Raw genomic sequence first — 21,899 nt, forward strand, 5'->3', positions numbered from 1 at the left:
TGATAACAACTGTGTTAATAGGAATAGTTCTGCCGTTGTTCCAATCAATTATGCGTCTGGTCTGGACAAATAATGTAAAACACTGACTCACTCCAGACTGAATTCTTTACTTAACGTAATATTTATTTCTGTAGAAAACATTCATCTCACATGTACAACACATATCCCCACACATCCCATCATCATTACAATTCAAAATAAAAAGAAGGCCTGCATCTGGGAGGATATACATGTAACAGTGTTGCTTCTGTCCCTCTCCTTGCCCCCCAACCCGGGCTCGAACCAGGGACCCTCTGAACAAAAATCAGCAACTGCCTCTCATGAGCTATCGTTATTCCCAGGGTCAGCATAGGCTTAAACTGTGGAGTGGAGGAACCAGGTTTGGAGTGATACACGGAAGAAATATTTCTTATCGATTCTTAGCATCATATTTCATTCAGTCATTTTAGGGATGAAATCCTATTATCATCAAACCCAATAAATCATCAGTTGATGATTGAATCATCAGTTGATCAGGTACAAGCTTTAGTTTACTGTATTTCACCAAGGCAGAGAGAGGAGTGGGAGACACAGGAGGAACAGAGCGCGTTGAGAGAGAGCGGGGGGAGAGGCAGAAAAACTAAGAGACATCGTGTACCTTTGGCTTTAAAAGTCAGTGTTTATTTGTGCAGCAGATACAGTAGTGTTTGTCGTGGAGTGAATGACCTCAGGGCTGAAATAGCCCCGAGGCATGCATGGCCTTGGTGGAGAAGAGGGGTGTAAGGGAGAGAGAAGGAAAAGAGGGAGGGGGGGGGGGGCTGGCACAGCTTCTCTGTCAATATATCACAGTGAATCAGTGATAATCACTTGTCATAAGCACTGTTCAGAGACCTTCCCTTAGTCCGATAGTAACCCAGACCCTGCGCATAGTGTACTATATAAGATTCCATCAACAATGTAAAGAATGGTTTCTGAGAACGGTCACAATATAGCAAGTATTTGCAGTTACATTGGTGATCCCCTGTCTTAACGCATCAGGTTGCACCACATTGTTTCATACGCGTACACAACTAGAACGGACATTATTTAGAGCCTTGGCCTATTGAGTAACCCTGACTGTCATAGCACAACCAACCAATAAACCTCCATCTTTACAGCGACCCCCCTAGTCTAGCCCTGTGTATGCCCTGCGGGTCAGACCAAGATGGGTCAAGTGTCTTAAATCCCAGGAGGCTTGATATAATGTGGGGGTCATCTGATTCTGACCTGTTGATAGAGAGGGAGAGGAGGAGAAGGGGGGACATCGTGGGAGAGTATGACAGTGCCTTTATGACTGGTCTCGTCCCTCTGTGTGCTGGGTCACAGTGGGCGAGGAGAGGATTGGAGTGATGGTAAGGAAATGAGAAGTGCACATGAAAATATGTCATGTTGTAGGAAGTTGCAAAGGAAGAAGCAGCTGTGTTGATTGCTCTAGTTCAGTGTTTTCCCAACTCCGGTCCTCCAGTCCTCCGAACCCAGTCCTCCGAACAGTACACCATTTCGTTGGAGTTCTGGACAAACACATCTCATTCAACTTATCAAGGGCTTGATGATGAGTTGACAAGTTGAATCAGGTGTGCTTGTCTGGGGGCTAAATTACAAATGTGTACTGTTGGGGTATTCAAGGACCAGAGTTGGGAAACGCTGAACTAGTTAATTGAGTATTTTGTCGATAGTACCAACATAAAAGTCCATGTTAAAGGGTGAGAGTTAAATAAAAGTTCCCCAGGTTTTAAGACAGCTGTGCAGTCTGAGTGTGCAAAACCCATCAACAGAAGGCACAGAAGACTGGGACTGGTGAACCACACACACACACACACACTAAAATGTGACAGATCACATGAGCAGCCAGAGCCTCAGAGAAGCACTGAGTGAACTCTTGAGTTTGGAGAGAAGGAAGGAGAGGAAGGGAGTGGAGAGGTCAGAGGGCACTTCACCCCCCAGCGTGCACAGAGCCGAGAGTCAGGTGGGTCCAGGAGGAGGGATTGGAATAGGAAGACGAGGATTAGGAAAAAGGTGTTTTATTCCGTTTGATCAGTCAGACTCGTCCAGAGTGCAACGTCTTCTGAACTCTTGGCCTCGCTCGTGAATCCACTTGTTAGACACTGGAGAGAGAAGATGAAAACTAAGCCAGGTGGACATTTAAACACACACATCAAAAAACATGGCATAGGAAAAAGGACCCACTGGTTAACTGCTGGAGCAAACAGTTTGCCGACCGGACACAAGGTTATTTCTGCCCTCAGGCAGACCTGAAGTTCTCAGGGTGTAGGTAATATGACAGGATTAAAGGATGTCATGAGAAACAGATCGGCTCACCCCACTTGTTGCCTACCAGGACGGGGCAGGCTGCGTGCCGCGTGCTGTAGTCACCCTCCCCGCTGGCAAACAGGTTATACCAGAACACCGCAGTTCCCTGAAAACAACAGTTTACATATACACGCATTAAAGACACCGTTCCTGATTTAGCGTTCAAATATCATCACAGGAAAAGAATGCGATGTGAACACGCACAGTTGTGCGTCTCACCTTTTTGGGCCACACTGCAGCTCCCACGTCTGTAAAGACAGTGGCGCCCCCTGATGGCACGTCACTCATCTGCAACAGAGAAGAGAGCGTCTTCAAGCCATCGGTCATGCGTACCACTCTAAATAGCAGAGATTTTTCAAGTTCAACATAATTGATCCCCATTGCTGTTGAATGGAATCTTGGAAATGAGACCGATTTACACATGGGTAAATGGAAGATCAAAAGTGTATCCACAGCTATGAAAGAGACCTTGAAACAGCGGATTGCTTAATGGACATGTATAAAGCAGAGAGACTAACGTAAATTAACCAGGTGGCGATGCGGTTCCCGGTGCCCAGCTCTTTAAACGCATCTGGTTCATCTTTCTGCAAAGACAGGGAACAAACAAAGGGTCTAAGGTTGAATAACACTCAAGGCAAAAACCCCACCCAGATATGAACCCACTAACAGTAGATCCAAGTGTGCCAGCCATCAACAGTCACCCACTGACTCTCGGTCATGCACGTCATAGTTCCCTGACCAGAATAGAAAGAGAAGCCTTGTTTACCCGCCCAAAGTCAAAGTGGGGCTCGTATTGCCCGCCCACGCCGTAATTTGCCACCTGGGGAGAGAGGAAGAGAGGGTATAAACAGTGACAGATGCTGTGTTGTCATTAGAGACACTCGTGTTCAATACTGTAGAATGACCTTTCCTTCCGCTTTACCTTCACAGTACAAACACTAGTCTTTCATTGGCTCTTCCTAAGTAGCAAACAGCAGTAAAGTTCATTCCTGAACGATCAATCAAATGTATTTATAAAGCCCTTTTAACCATCAGTAGATGTCAGAAAGTGCTATACAGAAAACCAGCCTAAATCCCCAAACAGCAAGCACTGCAGATGTAGTCACTGCATGGAATACATTTTTCACCCTGTTGCTATAATAGACATATACACTGAACATGCACGCCCCCCCCTTTTGCCCTCAGAACAGCCTCAATTCGCCAGGGCATGGACTCCACAAGTTGTCAAAAGCGTTGCACACAGATGCTGGCCCTTGTTGACTCCAATGCTTCCCACAGTTGTGTCAAGTTGCCTGGATGTCCTTTGGGTGATGGACCATTCTTGATACGCACAGGAAACTGTTGAGCGTGAAAAACCCAGCAGCGTCGCAGTTCTTGACACAAACTGGTGCACCTGGCACCTACTACCATACCTGTTCAAAGGCACTTAAAATCTTTTGTCTTGCACATTCACCCTCTGAATGGCACACATACACAATCCATGTCTCAATTGTCTCAAGACACAAAAATCTTTCTTTAACCTGTCTCCTCCTTCATCTATACCGATTCAAGTAGATTTAACAAGTGACACACAGTACATAAGTGATTCATATCTTTCCCCTGGAATTACCTGATCAGTCGATGTCATGGAAAAAGCAGGTGTTCTTAATGTTTCGTATACTCAGTGTATATTCACATCATTGGTTGCTAAACCCTATAGGTGTACTGCGAGAGTATCCACTCCTGCCATTCCTACCAAACTCCCTCAGCCAACCGGATGTTCTGTTGCGTTACCTGCAGCTCCTCTGCTGTCTTGACATTCAGGCCGGTGATATCCTCAATGCGCTGGTTTATCTTGTCCACTACTGGATCCTCATAGGCGGTTAGCCACGCACTATGATGAGAGACGGAGAGTTTCTGAGTCGTAAAATACACCTGGATTTATGATCAATTGCAGCCAGGCAGCTGACTAACGTTATTACAGATTAGCATGGGCTGCATGCGTTAGTACTGTATGTTAGAAGGGTGTAGGAGAAGGAAACAGGCTGGTTGGGACAGAACGCTTCAAGGGAACCCCATATTTATCCACAAGTCTCAAAGCAAAATGTTTGATATGCTTCTATTTAAAGAATCCCCTTAGTTTTCATTAACTAACTGTTTCTCGCCAAGGAAGATGAGGCAGAGTAACCATTTGGGGTTATTCATTTGACAACAGACCCCAGTCCTTCTGTCCCTCTACGTAAAATATAAACATATTGGATTAGAAAGGTATGGGAGTAACAGAAGATTCTATTAAGTGTCCAGCAGGCAGCAGAGTAGACTGGGCAGACCAAGATCTCATCCTTCCATTGGATAGGAGCCGCACCTGTGTGTCCTATGTGCATCCAGCTAATTAGCGTAGCCTGTGCATGTTATATAGATGAATAAGACATGCCTTGAAGTGGCTCAATCTAGTCATACATACTGAAGTAGAAATGTGTGTGTGTGTGTTGAATTACTCTGGGCCATTTTTGAAGTGCTGTTATTAGGAGAGTACGGCCAGAATTCTGGCTCAAATCCTCAGATATAAATGTGCCATCAGCAGCTATATCGGCTGTATGGTTACAAATATGTTTGCTGTATCAGACTGGTTGATTGAACCATTCATCTAACAAAAAGACAAATATATACAGCCTAAGAACCCGGATAACTAATGACCCTAAGATAATTCATTAAAACGTTGCATGTTTAATGAGCACAACGCTTAATGTATTTAACTCATTTAGGTGAAGGGGATCAAAGATCGTTATGAAACTAGAATCTGGGGTATCAGACTTGAGGAAAAGAACATGGTCACCACCATGTTTCCATTTGCTCGCCTCAGCTCAATCTATCCGCACCAAGGGGGCGCTCTATAACCGCTCCACATCAAACAGGCTTGAAGGGAGCCAAGGGGCCCGGCAGCCACCTTCCTGTAAGAGGAATTTAACTTCCACCCACACGCTGAAATAACATTCTGTAAGATTACACCGGAGCCTGCACCAAGATAACCCGAAAAAAGTCCTTGTGTTTTCAAAGAAAAAGAACAGGTAAAACTACCTTGGCTTGTCATGCTGATAATGTCCATCATCTGATGAGTTGGAGAGGAAGGGATCTGACTGGATAGGTCAGGGGGAGGGAGGAATCTGACTGGATAGGTCAGGGGGAGGGAGGTGTATCCGTAAGCAAAGGTCCACAAAGGGGTGAGGGGGAGGGATGAGCAGCGTGAAAGGGCAGACAGGGCCTCATGCAGGCCCCTCCCCTTCACCTTTGACCCCTTACCTCTTGGAGACTCTGTAATGGGCAGTGGTGAGTTTCCCTGTTTGGGGGTCATGCACGGTGGCGCGCCTTAGCTAGCTCCCGGACGGTTCACATTAGTCACAGATCACAAAAGTGGAGGACAGACACACAGAGAGGAAGAGGAGAGACAGAGAAATAGAAAGAGAGAGACAGAGACAGAGATAGAGAGAGATGGTCACTGAATGATCCAAGCAACTGTATGAAAGCCAGACTGATGCCGGGCCAGGGCATGCCGTCTAAAACCATTGCAGCAAACGACTTGCTGAGCTTGCACTCAGGTAATGGCTAGTAATGGCCACTGTCAAACTTAATTGAGATGCTACAAAAGGAAGATGAGATATTAGACTGCCCCTAACGGAACCCCGACTACTGTTACAGGAGTCAGATAACAAGCAGAGGATTACTAGTCTCCTCTTCCTCCCTCTTGTTATGATCAAAGAAGTGGCAGGATGTCTTGGCAAGAGCACGGGCCCAGAATTATACCTTCTTCAAAATCAACCTACCTTCCAATATACCCTAAATATCTACATTTCACAAAAAAGTAACTTGTTCAATAATAGCACAAGTTCCCCAAACATACAAACTATCAATTTACACTAGGCATTGTGTACAATCAGTTATATTCATTCTACACTTAAGTCGTAGAGTTCACGACTAGCTGTTGTGCTTTTGCCAAGGTTCCTGCCCGAAGCGGAGGGGATGCGGGGTGCAGAGGGATTTGGCGTTACAGACAGAGGCACGGTTTGGGTTACAGTGTTGTGCCCATCCCTGCCTGCTGGTCTTACCTCTTGCTGATGCGATAGTGGGCGGTCTCCAGCACACCAGTAATGGGGTTGGAGATGGTGGCCCGGCGCAGCTGTGGAGCCAACAGCCAACCGGCCGAGAGGACACGGGTTACAGGGACAATCCCTGTTACACACTGGCTGGCTGCTGGACCCACATACACTACTAGGCTACATTAAGTCTGTGCTGTGTGTCCCTGCTGGGTTCCCTTACCCTCTCCAAGAGCTGAACCACAGCTTGAGTTATGGATCTCGATCATTGACATCAATACACGATTTATCCGAAAGTCAGATATGTGTTTGATATGAAGCTATGATTTGGTTGTGATCGTTTGAGGTGACGTTCATTGCCGAGTCAAAACTCCCTTTTAGTTCAAACCGAGCTATCAAATACTACTGTATGAGCCAAGCAAGTGGGATGTTGCTCTTAACCAGCCAGTGTGTAACAAATAAACAAAAAACACACACATTGTACACAGTCAGGTCCTCAGGCAGAGTGGGCATCCCCAGTGTTCTTATGGCAGCAATGGAACGTGTATATTACACACATTTTAACCAGTGGGGGCTGGTGGGGCGAGCTATAGGAAGACGGGCTCATTGTAAAGGCTGGAATAAAAGAAATGGGACCGTATCCCAACACATCAAACATATGAAAACCATGTTGGACTCCGTTCCATTTATTCCATCCAGTGCTGGAAAAAATACCCAATGTTCATACTAAAAGTAAAGATACCTTAATAGAAAATGACTCAAGTAAAAGTGAAAGTCAACCAGTAAAATAGTACTTGAGTACATATACTTAAGTATCAAAAGTAAATGTAATTACTAAAATATAGTTAAGTATCAAAAGTAAAAGCATAAATCATTTCATATTCCCTATGTAAAGCAAACATTTTTTTAAATGACAATTTTTTTAATTATTTTTTTTACAGGTAGCCAGGGGAACTCTCCAACACAGAGGTAGTAGGGATGAGCAGGGATGTTCTCTTGATAAGTGTGTGAATAAGACCATTTTCCTGTCCTGCTAAGCATTCAAAATGTAACAAGTACTTTTGGGTGTCAGGGAAAATGTATGGAGTAAAAACAGCATCATTTTCTTTAGGAATGAGGTGAAGTAAAAGTAATCCAAAATTGAAATAGTAAAGTAAAGTACAGATATCCAAAAACTATTTAAGTAGTACTTTCAAGATTTTTTACTCAAGTACTTTACACCACTGACTCCATCTCAGCCATTATAATGAGCCTGTCCTCCAATAGCACCCCCACCAGCCTCCACTGATTTTAACGCCTACCACACTTAGGGTTGAAGAATCCCGGAGACTTTCCCAAAACTCTCCTCCAAATGGGAATTCTGGAAAACCTTGGAATTTTTGGGGAAAACTGGAAAAATTACTGGAATTTTGCAACCCTTACCACACCCCAGACCTTGCCTTCCCCTGAGGGTGGACCTTGAACTCACCCTGGGTTTGGCCAGCTCTTTGACCTTCTCGATCTCGCTGTTGGAGAGGATGTCATGGTAACGGATGATGCGTGGGCGGTCCCACTCGTCCTCCTGCTTGACGGGACCCAGCACGTATAGGGGGTGACGGTTGTTGTCAGAGTAACGGCAGAACATACGACTCTGACGCCGCGGGGTCTGAGATAGGGGGAGGGAGAGAGAGAGAGAGGCAGAGAGATCATTAATCATATATAAATCACAGAGGGTCACCCGAGGTCACAAACGTGCAGATAATTTGCTATGGTATCTGACCCAAACATTACAGGACATATATGGGACATTCTCACAGTTCTGGCCATTGCTATAGCTACTGGCTTAGAATCTATCAAGGCACGGTTCAGCGAGTGCACACACACACACACACACACACTCTAACCCACACACACACACACACACACACACACTTGTTCATCCAGGCTTCCGCCTCGTTGCCAAACATAATGACTAGAGTAAACAGATCCATCTATGGACAGACAGACGGGCTGAAGCAGAGCCAGGGGGAGAAGCAGGGAGCGGTGTATGCAGGAGAGAGGACATAGAGAATCATTAAGGAGATTCACGCAGCAGAGGAAAATGTGCCAAAAGATCCCTATTGTCCTGCCCAAACATCGAACTGGTCTCTCTCTCGGATGAGCATATGGCTTAGGAAATACCCATATATACTGAACAAAAAATATAAAATGTAACATGCAACAATTTCAAGGATTTTACTGAGTTACGGTTCATATCAGGAAATCAGGAAATTTGAATAAATAAATTAGACTCTATATCTATGGATTTCACATGACTGGGAATAGAGATTTGCATCTGTTGGTCACAGATACCTTAAGAAAAGGTAGGGGTGTGGACCAGAAAAAGTCAGTCTCTGGTACGACCACCATTTGCCTCATGCAGTGTGACACATCTCCTTCGCACAGAGTTGATCAGGCTGCTGTAGACTGTGGAATGCTGTCCCACTCCTCTTCAATGGCTGTGCGAAGTTGACGGATATTGTCGGGAAATGGAACACGCTGCCTTAGTCGATCCAGAGCATCCCAAACATGCTCAACGGGTGACATGTCAGGTGAGTATGCAGGCCGTGGAAGAACTGGGACAGCAATCGCCTACAGATCCTTGCAACATGGGGCTGTGCATTATCATGCTGAAACCGGATGAATGGCAGGACATTTTGAGAGAAATAAGCTTTTTGTGCGCATGGAACATTCCTGGGATATTTTATTTCAGCTCATGAAACACTTTACATTTTGCATTTATATATTTTCGTTCAGTGAAATTCCATGATCAATATAAAGCCTTTCAAGACGAGTAGGACTTAAGCCATTTAAACATCAAAATACATAGCCATTAGAAGTGGTGCATGCAGAGTGTGTGTGTTAGTACCAGTGGAGGCTGGTGACGGGAGGATGGCTCATAGTAATGGCTGGAAAGAAATGAATGGAATAGTATCAAACACATGGAAGCCATTTTCATTTATTCTATTCCAGCTACTACTAGGAGTCTGTCCTCCGATTTAAAGTGCCACCAGTGGTCAATACAGCCTCTCACCATCTTGATGCCCTCGCCGCGACACAGCTGTTCGTACTTCCTCCTCTCAGGCAGGTAGTCTGCAGGTCTGCCCTTCTTCTCAGACACCTCCCGCTTCTCCCGCTCTCTTTCCTCCTTCTCCTTCAGGCCCTCCTCTGCCTCCACCTTCTTCTGCTTGGCTAGCTGGTACTCAAAGTACTTCAGGTTGCCATTGGCTCGCTGGTGGGCAAAGTCTGAGGAAAACAGCAGACACATTTAGGACTGAAGATGAGAATCTACTCAGTATTGTCCTGTGCATTACAATCAAGACATGAAACGCATATGAAACACAAATATCCACTCACCCAATTTCAGCAGTCTCTTGGTGTAGTCCAGGGCCCTCTCTAGCTCCCCTTGCTGGTAGATAGAGTAGCTGAGGTAATCCAGGATGGTCACCATGTCCACGGTGGACTCCTCTCCCCCGTCCAGCTGTTTCAGGGCCTGCTCCATCCACAGCTCCGTGTGGTAGTAGTCTGCATCAGAGTAGGCTATCTTCCCCAGCTCAAAGCAGTCCTCCACCGTCATTGGGCTCATAGTGACATCCGTATTGGTTCCTGTGTGTAGACATGAGTGAGTGACACACACGCATCCGACACACACATAGAATCATCTCATCAGCATAAAAATTCCATCTCGGCAGCATTTGCATACAGTGCATTTCCATGGCATTACATGGGATTTCAAGACTTCATGTGGAATAAATGGGGCTTTCCACTGCATGTTGTGAGCCCTGTGCAGGGTTTCCCTCCGTAACAGTAGCAGGAGCAGCAGTCACTGAAGCTATAACAGAACCTCCGCCGGCAACACGCCCACGGCTAATCCACTCCTGGTATGCAGCTCCCTCCACATGCCTTTCCCTGCCTGCCCCTCACCCCCATCACCAGGCAGTTCCCTCATGGAGATGGTATGTGTTTCCAGCCAGTAGGTGCCTAAATGACTATCGCCTCATAGCACTCACATCTATAGCCATGAAATGCTTTGAAAGGCTGGTCATGGCTCACATCAACACCATCATCCCAGACACCTTAGCCTTACTCCAATTCGCATACCGCCCCCAATAGATCCATAGATAGCGCAATCTCTATTGCACTCCACACTGCCCTCACTCACCTGGACAAAAGGAATATCCAAGGTAAGAATGCTTCATTGACTACTGCTCGCATTTAACACCATAGTCCCCTGCAAGCTCATCGCCAAGCTCTCGTGACACCTCCCTGGACATTCCCTCTGCAATTCTGGAAGGATATTGACCTCATCCCGTCAGTCGAGGATGCCGGTCGTTCTTTAACCTCACTAGGGTAGGGGGCAGCATTCCTAATTTTGTATGAAAAGCGTGCCCAAAGTAAACTGCCTGCTACTCAGATCCAGAAGCTAGGATATGCATATAATTGGTCGATTTGGATAGAAAACACAAGTTTCCAAAACCGTTAAAATAATGTCTGTGAGTATAACAGAACTGATATGGCAGGCAAAAACCTGAGGAAAATCCATTCCTGGAAGTGCCTTTATTTTGAAATGCCTGTTTTTCCATTGAAAGCCTATCCACCATACAAAGACTTATGACGCAGTTCACGATCCCCATTGTTTCAGGCTTTTACTCTGAAATATGAGGGAGGAACACCACTTTCAATGAGAGGACAGTGGAAATTTCCAGACATGAGTCCAGCGTGTGACCGGGTGTGCGCCTTTCTTGTTTCTCCTTTTCTATTGACGAAGCTATTGTCCGGTTGAAATATGATCGATTATTTATGACAAAAACAACCTGAGGAATGATTATAAACATCGTTTGACATGTTTCTACAAACTTTTATGGTACTTTTTAGATTTTTCGTCTGCATGCTGTGACCGCGCTTTGTTCCAATGGATTACGAAACACACAAACAAAACAGAGATTTTTGTATATAAAGAGGGAATTTATCGAACGAAACAAACATTTGTGTGACATGGAGTCTTGGGAGCGCTACCATAAGAAGATCATCAAAGGTAAGTGATAAATTGTATTGCTATTTCTGACTTTTGTTACTTCTCTTCTTGGCTGCTAACTGTTTGTAATGATTTGTCTGCTGGGCACTGTTCTCAGATAATCGCATGGTTTTCTTTTGCCGTAAAGTATTTTTGAAATCTGACACCGTGGTTGCATTAACAAGAAGTTCATCTTTAAACCGATGTATAACACTTGTATGCTTCATTCATTTTTATAATGAGTATCTCTGTTTTTGAATTTGGCGCTCTGCAATTTCACTGGATGTTGGCCAGGTCGAACGGTAGCGTTTCACACCCCCGAAAGAGGTTAAAAGTAATTTCCTCACCATCTTAAATAAGCATGCCCCTTTCAAAAAATGTAGAACTAAGAACAGATATAGCCCTTGGTTCACTCCAGATCCAACTGCCCTCGACCAGCACAAAAACATCCTGTGGCGGACTGCACTAGCATCGAATAGTCCCCGCGATGCGATATGCAACTTTTCAGGGAAGTCAGGAACCAATACACGCAGTCAGTCAGGAAAGCAATGACTAGCTTTTTCAAACAGAAATTTGCATCCTGTAGCTCTAACTCCCAAAAGTTCTGGGACACTGTAAAGTCCATGGAGAATAAGAGCACCTCCTCCCAGCTGCCCACTGCACTGAGGCTAGGTAACACTGTCACCACCGATAAATCCACGATAATCAAGAATTTCAATAAGCATTTCTCTATGGCTGGCCATGCTGTCCTCCTGGCTACCTCAACCCCGGCCAACAGCTCCGCACCCCCGCAACAATTTTCCCAAGCCTCCCAAACTTCTCCTTCACCCAAATCCAGATAGCAGATGTCCTGAAAGAGCTGCAAAACCTGGACCCGTACAAATCAGCTGGGCTAGAAATTCTGGACCCTCTCTTTCTAAAATTATCCGCCGCCATTGTTGCAACCCCTATTATCAGTCTGTTCTACCGCTCTTTCACATCGTCCGAGATGCCTAAAGATTGGATAGCTGCCGCAGTCATGCCCCTCTTCAAAGGGGGTGACACTCTAGATCCAAACTGTTATAGACTGATATCCATCCTGCCCTGCCTTTCTAAAGTCTTCGAAAGCCAAGTCAATAAACAGATCACTGACCATTTCGAATCCCACCGTACCTCTCCGCTGTGCAATCCGGTTTCCGAGGTGGTCACGGGTGCACCTCGGCCACGCTCAAGGTACTAAACAATATCTTAACCGCCATCGATAAATGACAGTACTGTGCAGCTGTCTTCATCGACCTGGCCAAGGCTTTCGACTGTCAATCACCCTATTCTTATCGGCAGACTCAATAGCCTTGGTTTCTCAAATGACTGCCTCGCCTGGTTCACCAACTACTTCTCAGACAGAGTCAAAACGGAGGGCCCGTTGTCCAGACCTCTGGCAGTCTATGGGGGTACCACAGGGTTCAATTCTTGGGCCGACTCTTTTCTCTGTATATATCAGCAATGTCGCTCTTGCTGCGGGTGATTCCCTGATCCCCCTCTACGCAGACAACGCCATTCTGTATACATGTGGCCCTTCCTTGGACACTGTGTTAACTAACTTCCAAACAAGCTTCAATGCCATACAACACTCCTCCGTGGTTTCCAACTGCTCTTAAGCGCTAGTAAAACCAAAAGCATGCTTTTCAACCGTTCGCTGCCAACACCCGCCCGCCCGACTAGCATCACAACTCTGTACGGTTCTGACTTAGAATATGTGGACAACTACAAATACCTAGGTGTCTGGCTAGACTGTAAACTCTCCTTCCAGACTCATATTAAACATCTCCAACCCCAAATTAAATCTAGAATCGGCTTCCTATTTCGCAACAAAGCCTCCTTCACTCACACCGCCAAACTTACCCTAGTAAAACTGACTATCCTACCGATCCTCGACTTCGGCGATGTCATTTACAAAATAGCTTCCAATACTCTACTCAGCAAACTGTCTATCACAGTGCCATCCGTTTTGTTACCAAAGCCCCTTATAACACCCACCACTGAGACCTGTATGCTCTAGTAGGCAGGGCCCTCGCTACATATTCGTTGCCAGACCCACTGGCTCCAGGTCATCTATAAGTCGATGCTAGGTAAAGCTCTGCCTTATCTCAGCTCACTGGTCACGATAACAACACTCACCCGTAGCACGCACTCGAGCAGGTATATTTCACTGGCCATCCCCAAAGCCAACACGTACTTTGGCCGCCTTTCCTTCCAGTTCTCTGCTGCCAATGACTGGAACAAATTGCAAAATTCGCTGAAGCTGGAGACATATTTCTCTCAATAACTTTAAGCATCAGCTATCTGAGCAGCTAACCAATCGCTGCAGTTGTACATAGCCCATCTGTAAATAGCCCACCCAATCTACCTACATCATCCCCATATCGTTTTTATTTACTTTTCTGCCCTTTTGCACACCAGTATTTCTACTTGCACATCATCTGCTCATCTATCACTCCAGTGTTAATTTTCTCAATTGTAACTACCTCGTTACTATGGCCTACCTCCTCACGCCATTTGCACACACTGCATATAGACTTTCTTTTTTTCCTTTTGTGTTATTGGCTGTACGCTTGTTTATTCCATGTGTAACTCTGGGTTGTTGTTTGTGTCGCACTGCTTTACTTTATCTTGGCCAGGTTGTAGTTGTAAATGAGAACTTGTTCTCAACTAGCTTACCTGGTTAAATAATGGTGAAAAATTAAAAATTAAATTAATTTTTATTTTAAATCAACACGGGGACCCCTCAGGGGTGTGTGCTTAGTCCCCTCTTGAACAGTATTAACACATGAATGTGTGGCCTAACACAACTCCAACATCATCATCAAGTTTGCAGACACGCCGGTGGTAGGTCTGATCACCAACAATGATGAGGCAGCCTGTTAGAGCATGGAGCTTGCAACGCCAGGGTTGTGGGTTCGATTCCCACAGAGGACCAGTACGAGAGAAATGTATGAAATGTATGCAATCACTACTGTAAATCGCTCTGGATTAGAGGGTCTGCTAAATGACTAACATTAAGGGAGGTGGTCTGAGACCTGGCAGTGTGGTGCCAGCACAACCTCTCCCTCAACGTCAGCAAGACAAAGGAGCTGATCGTGGACTACATGAAATGGAGGGGTGAGCACACCCCCCATCCACATTGACGGGGCTGTAGTGGAGCAGGTCGAGAGCTTTAAGTTCCTCTGTGTCCACATCACTAAGGAATTAACATGGTTTACACACACACCCTAACAGTTGTGAAGAGGGCACGACAGCGCCTCTTCTCCCTCGGGAGGCTGAAAAGATTAGGCATGGGCCCTCAGATCCTCAAAAAGTTCTACAGCTGCATCTTGTCTGGCTGCATCACCACTTGGTGCGGCAACTGCAAGGCACATGACACCACAGAGTGTGGTTCGTACGGCTGAGTACATTACTGGGGCCGAGCTCCCTGCCATCCAGGACCTCTATACCGGGAGGTGTCAGAGGAAGGCCCAGCAAATTGTCTCCAACCACCCAAGCCATAGACTGTTCACTCTACTGCCGCACGGCAAGTCTGGAACCAACAGGACCATGAACAGCTTCTACCCCCAAGCCATAAGCCTGCTAAACAAGACTGCTAAATAGCTCATCAAATGGCTACCCGGACTACCTGCACTAACCCTTTTTTGCACTAACTCTCTTATACTGACTCTATACACACACACTAGACTCTACCCACACACTCACATATACTTACACTGATACCCCAACACACACACACACACACACGCACGCACTCACACTTTCACACACGCTGCTGCTACTGTCTATTATCTATCATGTTGCCTAGTCACTTTGCCCTTACCTATATGTACCTGGTACCCCCTGTAGATAACCATATTATTTTCACTCCTTAATCACTGTGTATTTATTCCTTGTGTCACTATTTCCATTTTATCATTAACTCTGCATTGCTGGAAAAGGACCCATCAGTAAGTATTTCACTGTTAATCTATACCCGTTGTTCACAAAGCATGTGACGCATAGATTTAAAGCCCCTAGCCTCTACCTCCCTGCCCCATCATCCCTCACCAGGCAGCTCTCCCGTGGAGATGGTTTGCGTGTCCAGCCGGTAGGTGTCCTGCAGCCTCATCAGGGCCTTGGCTGCCCCCGTCTGGTCGTCATCATTGGGGAAGTGCTGTCTCTGGATGGTCAGGTTGGAGATGAACCCTGGAGTATGGGAAGGAAAGATTGCAAAGCTCAATTCTATTATACGAGATCTTCCCTCAAGGTGGTACAGAAGCTAAAAGATGCTTGGAGAGCAATCTTGTTTCTCCCTGAGTGGGAAAAGACCCTGTTCCATCACTTTAGTGAAAGAAATGCTACTGATTATATCGTTTGAAAAAAATAACTTGTCAATTAGCAATAATTTGGAAGGATGAATCTTTGTGGTAATAGAGCATGTATACAGTCGTTATAATAGAGGCCTGTGAGTAACCCTGACCATCAGACATGTCCTTGAGAACCAGGCTCTCCAGCTCTCCCCACTCTGTGTTGAGTCTCTTCATCAGCTTGAAGGCGTTGACCGGGTGGCCCAGGAAGCCCTCTGGGTCCTGCGTGGCCGTGGCCGACAACACGTCCAGCTTCTGAGCCCACCTGGACACGTCGCGGAGGGGAAAACACATTCAGTATACGACTCCTGGAAGCAAACAGTGATTCCTTGTCTGATTGCATTTCTACATATGACACACATACATCAACATCGTATTCATGTACTCCCTCTACAGACAAACATAAACGCAAACCTGTCCCTCAGCACCATTGAAAGGCAATAGATAAAGAGATCAGTTGCGTCATGTCCTGGACTTGACACACCCGGTTGGTTCATTGACGGTGTCTCTTTATAGTAACACAATGAGCCGGAGAGGAAAACTAGGTGTCTTGTTAGCCGGGCCCATTGCAAGTGATATGACACCCTCAGCAATATGACACCCTCAGCAATATGATACCCACTGAGGGTGTTGTTGTACAGGTGGCATCGTGAAGAAGGATATGGAAAATTATTATCTTAGTATTTATACCATTGTGTGTATGCCCGTGTGGGAGAGAGTAAAGTGAGTAAGAACGAGAGAGTAGCTATCTGGGCATTTGAGAGTGAGTGACAAAGATAGCGAGATCGGGCTAGAGAGATAAAGCGACTGGGGGGCTCTCCTCTCACGTTTTGACTTGCTCCAGCTTGCTCTCCTCTGCTCTGATGTAATCCTTCAGAGAGGTGACCAGGTCCTTTTCTGTGTACAGCAGATCTGTCATCTGACCTGGGGAACACAGTGAAACCGGGGTCAAAGGTTGTATAAATGTTGAATACATAGAAGAGCTATACATGTTTGCAATGCTTATGTCTGTGATGAACACATTTCTACCCCTAGGGTTAAGGTTTGTGACCAAGACAGGATGGTAGTGATAAAGGTCATTTCCATGTAAAAACAAAACAACAAAAAAAGACCCATGAGCCCCAACGTGAAGATTATAGGAGCATATCAAACTGGGTGTCAAAAAAAAGCTAAGAGTCTATATTTTTGTGAACTAAGGCATGTATACATTTCTCAACCATTTTCCATCCTAAAAATGAGGAATGAGCAAAGGCTTTAGATTTCTGGGGAACATTGAAAAAGGCGCGTTAGAAAACATCTCCCATTAAAACGTCTTCAGAGGTATTAAAGACACGTCAAAGCACAGTAACGTTGTGGTGAAGACCCCTGGCAACTAATATCAACACTTCTATTACGCACTGGAGAAATGTTTCTGCATTCTGTAAGTTTAAGAAACATTGCCTTTGTGCCTTGAAATCCCATTACCAAAAAACCCACATCTTTATATTGCGTAATTTCTCTCCCTCACGAGGAGGGAGGATAATGAAAGTGCACAGAAGTAACAAGTAAAGGTAGACCTGTCAATGAGTTAGTGTTTATAGTGATATCAATTTTGTTCATTCATGAAGTATTAATTTAGTTATAATTGAATTCATATTAATTAAGGGCTCCCGAGTGGCGCAGCAGTCTAAGGCACTGCATCTCAGTGCTAAAGGCGTCTCTACAGACCCTGGTTCGATTCCTAGCTGTATCCCAACCGGACGTGATTGGGAGTCCCATACGGCGGTGCACAATTGGCCCAGCGTCGTCCGAGTTAGGGTTTGGCCGGGGTAGGCCGTCTTTGTAAATAAGAATTTGTTCTTAAACTGACTTGCCTAGTTAAATAAATAAAAACAATAAAGTGATTAAAACTCTAAATTCGGATCCCAAATCAGTAACCGAATTTCTGATATTGAATGAGCTACAATGGGAAATCATAGGTCACAAACCACATATGGGTTCACAAGTTTGTACAGCACAGTAGAGTATAGTATAGTTCAGTACAGTACAGAGTAGAGCACACTAGCATTGAGTACACTATAATGCACTGTGTTGTACTGTAATTAACTATATTCTACTGTGCTGTAGTTTGATGTCCAAACTTGTGAAACGTAGACATAGAGATTTGGTCCAGTTCGGACCAACCAAATGTGGTGGCAGAGCTCATTAAAATAATAGCCCGTGTGTAGAATAATATCCAAATATACAAAGTAGGATATTGCATATTTATACCTTTGTGTACCTATTTAGGATACACCACCATGAAGAGAACGGCATTCATTACCATAATAATGCATTTCTGTGCAGTACAGGTCAGGGACCCACGACGCAATTCTGTTACCGCAATTCTGTTACCTCAATTCTGTTACCGGGTGTGAAACCACTTCACTTACAGTAGTTCAATAACCAAAACAGATTATTTTAAAAAGCCTGTGTGTCGTGTCCTAGCTGACACCCCATTCTTTCTGCAGACATCGTTAAATCTTCATTCGGAGCAGATCGTTTTTGGAAAGCGTGGACACGTAAAAAACGGAGGGAGATTTGACTGAAATTCTCTTACCAAACTTTGCATCTGCAGTTCTTCCAGTAAATGTGTTTTTGTTTTAAACGTTTAGTGTAAATTCGAGAGCTTGGGACTATAAGGTTCTATCTGCAAAAAGATTTGATAATTGGCCTTAAAGTCTCATTGGTTTGAATGGTGTCAGCAATTTTTTATTGTGTATTCTTTTAAGCTTAACATGAATTGGGGGTATTTAGAGTACTATATCGGTAGAGAACATTGAACAGAACAAGGCTGTGTCAATAACTACATTTTGACAACAATTCAGATGGAACCTTACAGTCTCATGCTCTCCGATTGTTATAAGTAGTCTATGTGCAAAGAGCTGTATGGTTTGTTAAACGTTGAAATCAACCGGTTTTGTTTGGCACACACTTTAAGAGAGAGGGGGGAAAAACAATCTATGTCTCCGCGCAATTACATGAACGTGGAATTGCCCTAAACCTACTGAATAAAGGGGTCTATAAAGGATTGTTCATGGAAAATAGAAGGAGGGGGATGTTTACCGATGGAGGTGAAGAAATCTTTGTCAGCGGAGGATGTGTAGAAGAGACAAGTCAACAACACACACCAGACACCCCTCGGCACCATCTTTGCACTGCTGCACAGGGGTCTGTAAGAGAGAGGGAGACAAGTTGTTAGTCTGTTACGTATCATATTAATACCTGTGAGATGTAAGGGCACTTGCGTGTCTCAGCATGCTAACTGGCTGAGCAGAAGCTCCTATTAATTTGTTGCCTACACTGGGAGATGGTTTTTGCCAGGCTTGCCTCCAGAACCCACTGAGTGAATATGAAACCAATGCCAACTCATGCCCCCGGCGTGACCCACTCTGGTCCTTTCACTGCTCCCAGAAGGCCTTAGTTCTTTACACAATTACTATTGTGTAACTCGTGTTGCTCCTAAAAAAAAACACTTTGTAGACTCAAAGCGAGGATTTTCAATTGCTTTTAGTCTATGAAAAAAAACGTGTTGTTTTCATTATACAGTGTCTATCTATATAAAAAAAAACAGACTTGATACTCAGTTGTTGAGTCACACAGTGACCGCTTGAGACAAAGAGGACAGTACTCTGTTTGACCAGAGGGCATTTGAGGCTTTTAGGATGATGGAGTACACATGCCGGCCAGTGCAAGCAGCAGCTGCATCCCAAGGAGCGTAAGGAGCAGAGGGGGGTCAAGGTGGGAGGGTAAAGGCTTGATTTCCCACACACGACATCACACCAGCCTTTTGGGCAGCCCAAATATTTACGATGGGCAATCAAATACTCGGGAGAGTGCACAAGTTCACACAAAAGGCTGGAGTGCAGAAGGTACAGTAAAGTAAACAAACAGGCCAATGGGCTTAATTTACTTTCATGTTGGTCTGGATTTGATATCTGATACCCTTGAAACAGACGTGCAACACCTAAACAGAGGCCCAGGACAGATGACCCATCACTCAACCCTGTCTAGGAAAATGTAAAGTAGGTCTCATCACTAAATGGTTTGGAATGTGGGAGATGTGACTCTACAAGACTACCAACAGCTAGGCTATTAGGTTAAGAGAACTCGTGAGGACACGCAGAGGCGATGTGTCTGTAATCGGCTAGTACTGTTCACTAAAACGGTTTATAATTGTTCAATAACACACGCTGACAGCCATGTTGTTTACAAGCTGCCTTAATTGGTTGAGGAAAACTAATCCTGACGTATTCCAGCAGTTGACTGGGAATGTTTGATTCAATAAGTGATAAACTGAATGTATAGCCAAGCCTACTGTTGGAGAGGTTCAGGCTAGGGAGTGAAATCAGGGGAGACAAGTCTGCCACGTTCATGCCCCTCCCCCATTGCTGGGATTTTGGGAGCTCCCCTATCAAAAAATATATTTCTTAGAAGCCCTACCTCCAATAACCAGAGTCTGACTGCAAAATTAAAGATTGGTATAAAGGGAAGTTACATTTGCTTGAGTTTCATTTTCCACATCTGGTATTTTATTATTCTGGCCCTGCAGTAGCTGACTAAACTCAATGAACTTCCTTCACAATGGAGATGAGTTGGGTCAGCTAACTTCACCCCGCAGCTATGTTTCTGAACGATCTGCACGTAGGCAACTCTTCTCTTGAAATAGCAACATTGTCGCAACATGTGTACAATAACGTCCCAACCAATTGTTTCCAGCAACATGTTACTGTTACGTGTGGAATTGGGGGGAAAAAAACACATTGGAGATAAAAACATCGAGCTTAAGCTAAATTTTACTGCAGGTGCGACATACAACTTTTTGATACGTTCACACATTGTTGCTACTGTCCAGCAGGGCAAATCAAAGCCAAGCCAGATAACAACACAGCATCAATAGCTAAAATCGAGCTAATGTTTCATTTGCAACAACGATGTGGCTGACAAAATTTTATTTTCCCAATGTGTTATTTCATAAAGGAATGCAGCAGACCAAAACGAAAAGCTGTTTAGCCATTAGGTCCAGAGTGACTGAGGACATGTCCAGACGTTTCCTCCAATAAATACGACAGTGAGCAATATCATGCAATAATTAAGAACATCGATGACATATTTTGGTACCTTTTTCAGCCCAGCACTGCGTTCGGAAGGGGGTTAAATCCCCACGTCAATTGCCACCGCTGTTTTCTCCAAATCCTCGGTATTTGTACTGACCTGCGGTGAGCTGGTAGGTTAACGTGCCAGTAATCTTTTTTTGAAACCTTCCCTTTTCTCTTCCGTGACATTTTACAGGATGGTAAATGTCGCCACCTGGCGGCTGAATTTAAACAATGAGTGAAATACAGTCGTGTTTAAATGTACTTTTACTCAAAACTACTGAAATCAATCTTCGTATTTACGGAGTAAATGGATTATGGACAATTATGGCCAAGCAAAAATAAACAAATAAAATAAACAGCGATGGGTGGTGGTTCTTGGATACATTTTTTTGCTTGGAGAGTACTTTTTTTTTTAAATGGTACAATTTCGAGAATAAGCAATATTTCGAGAATTAAGTCAAAATCAAATTTGGTGAATAAAGTGTCATTATTTAGAGAATAATCTCTACATTTAATTTCGAGAATAAATATTTTTAAAAAAAATGAAGTAGACATTTTCACAATAGTCGTAGTTACATTTCAAGATTAAAATGTGTATTTTTTATTAACCCTTGTGTGGTGTTCATGTTTTTGTTATTCACCTAATGTTCGCGGATCTGATGGATCCACAACGTTGGGGTTTTAAAACAATACAGCCATATCAATTTACGTAAAAATACTTAAATGTTGATTTATATCAACTACAAGCAATAGAGACAGCATGCATGGTTAACATTTGACTTTTACCTCTGCTAGGTCACATTTATCAATAAAAGCACCATTCGTTTTTTGGAGGTAAAAAGCAATTATAATCAAGACATGGGTGGAATAAATCATGTTTATCTTGAACAAATATAAATTGAACAAGGTTTTCCTCACTATTGATGTTTATTGCTTTGTACTGAACAAATTGGAAGGCCAAATTTTACATTAGGCCGGTCTA

The 21,899-nt window shown here is 44.4% G+C and overlaps 1 protein-coding gene across 2 annotated transcripts; it reads right to left on the reverse strand.

The window, feature by feature from the left end:
* Positions 1-93: 93 nt before the first annotated feature.
* LOC139376541 (prolyl 4-hydroxylase subunit alpha-1-like) lies at positions 94-21,094 on the reverse strand. 2 transcript variants are annotated; one of them, XM_071119246.1, is made up of 15 exons: positions 20,940-21,094; positions 18,885-18,991; positions 16,628-16,724; positions 15,914-16,065; positions 15,502-15,639; positions 9,774-10,022; positions 9,451-9,662; positions 7,867-8,043; positions 6,411-6,481; positions 4,102-4,201; positions 3,095-3,148; positions 2,847-2,912; positions 2,548-2,616; positions 2,338-2,434; positions 94-2,123 (listed from the first exon to the last, which is right to left on the reverse strand). In XM_071119246.1, the coding sequence occupies exons 2-15, from the start codon at positions 18,967-18,969 to the stop codon at positions 2,053-2,055; spliced, it is 1,638 nt and encodes a 545-aa protein (XP_070975347.1). In that variant the 5' UTR covers positions 18,970-18,991; positions 20,940-21,094; the 3' UTR covers positions 94-2,052. The 2 variants fall into 2 exon arrangements, with proteins under 2 accessions (XP_070975347.1, XP_070975348.1); XM_071119247.1 differs by lacking the exon at positions 6,411-6,481 and adding an exon at positions 5,608-5,678 and having other exon boundaries at positions 20,940-21,079.
* Between the last annotated feature and the right edge of the window lie 805 nt (positions 21,095-21,899).

This window comes from Oncorhynchus clarkii, chromosome 20 (genome assembly GCF_045791955.1).
Source record: "Oncorhynchus clarkii lewisi isolate Uvic-CL-2024 chromosome 20, UVic_Ocla_1.0, whole genome shotgun sequence".
Taxonomy (NCBI): domain Eukaryota; kingdom Metazoa; phylum Chordata; class Actinopteri; order Salmoniformes; family Salmonidae; genus Oncorhynchus; species Oncorhynchus clarkii.

Excerpts from the sequence above, each read along its gene's own strand:
- LOC139376541 (XM_071119246.1), bottom strand. The coding sequence starts at position 18,969 with ATGGTGCCGAGGGGTGTCTGGTGTGTGTTGTTGACTTGTCTCTTCTAC. Across the intron at positions 8,044-9,450 it reads GCGGCGAGGGCATCAAGATG|ACCCCGCGGCGTCAGAGTCG; the intron begins GTGAGAGGCTGT and ends CCCCTATCTCAG. Across the intron at positions 2,124-2,337 it reads CCTGGTAGGCAACAAGTGGG|TGTCTAACAAGTGGATTCAC; the intron begins GTGAGCCGATCT and ends TTCTCTCTCCAG.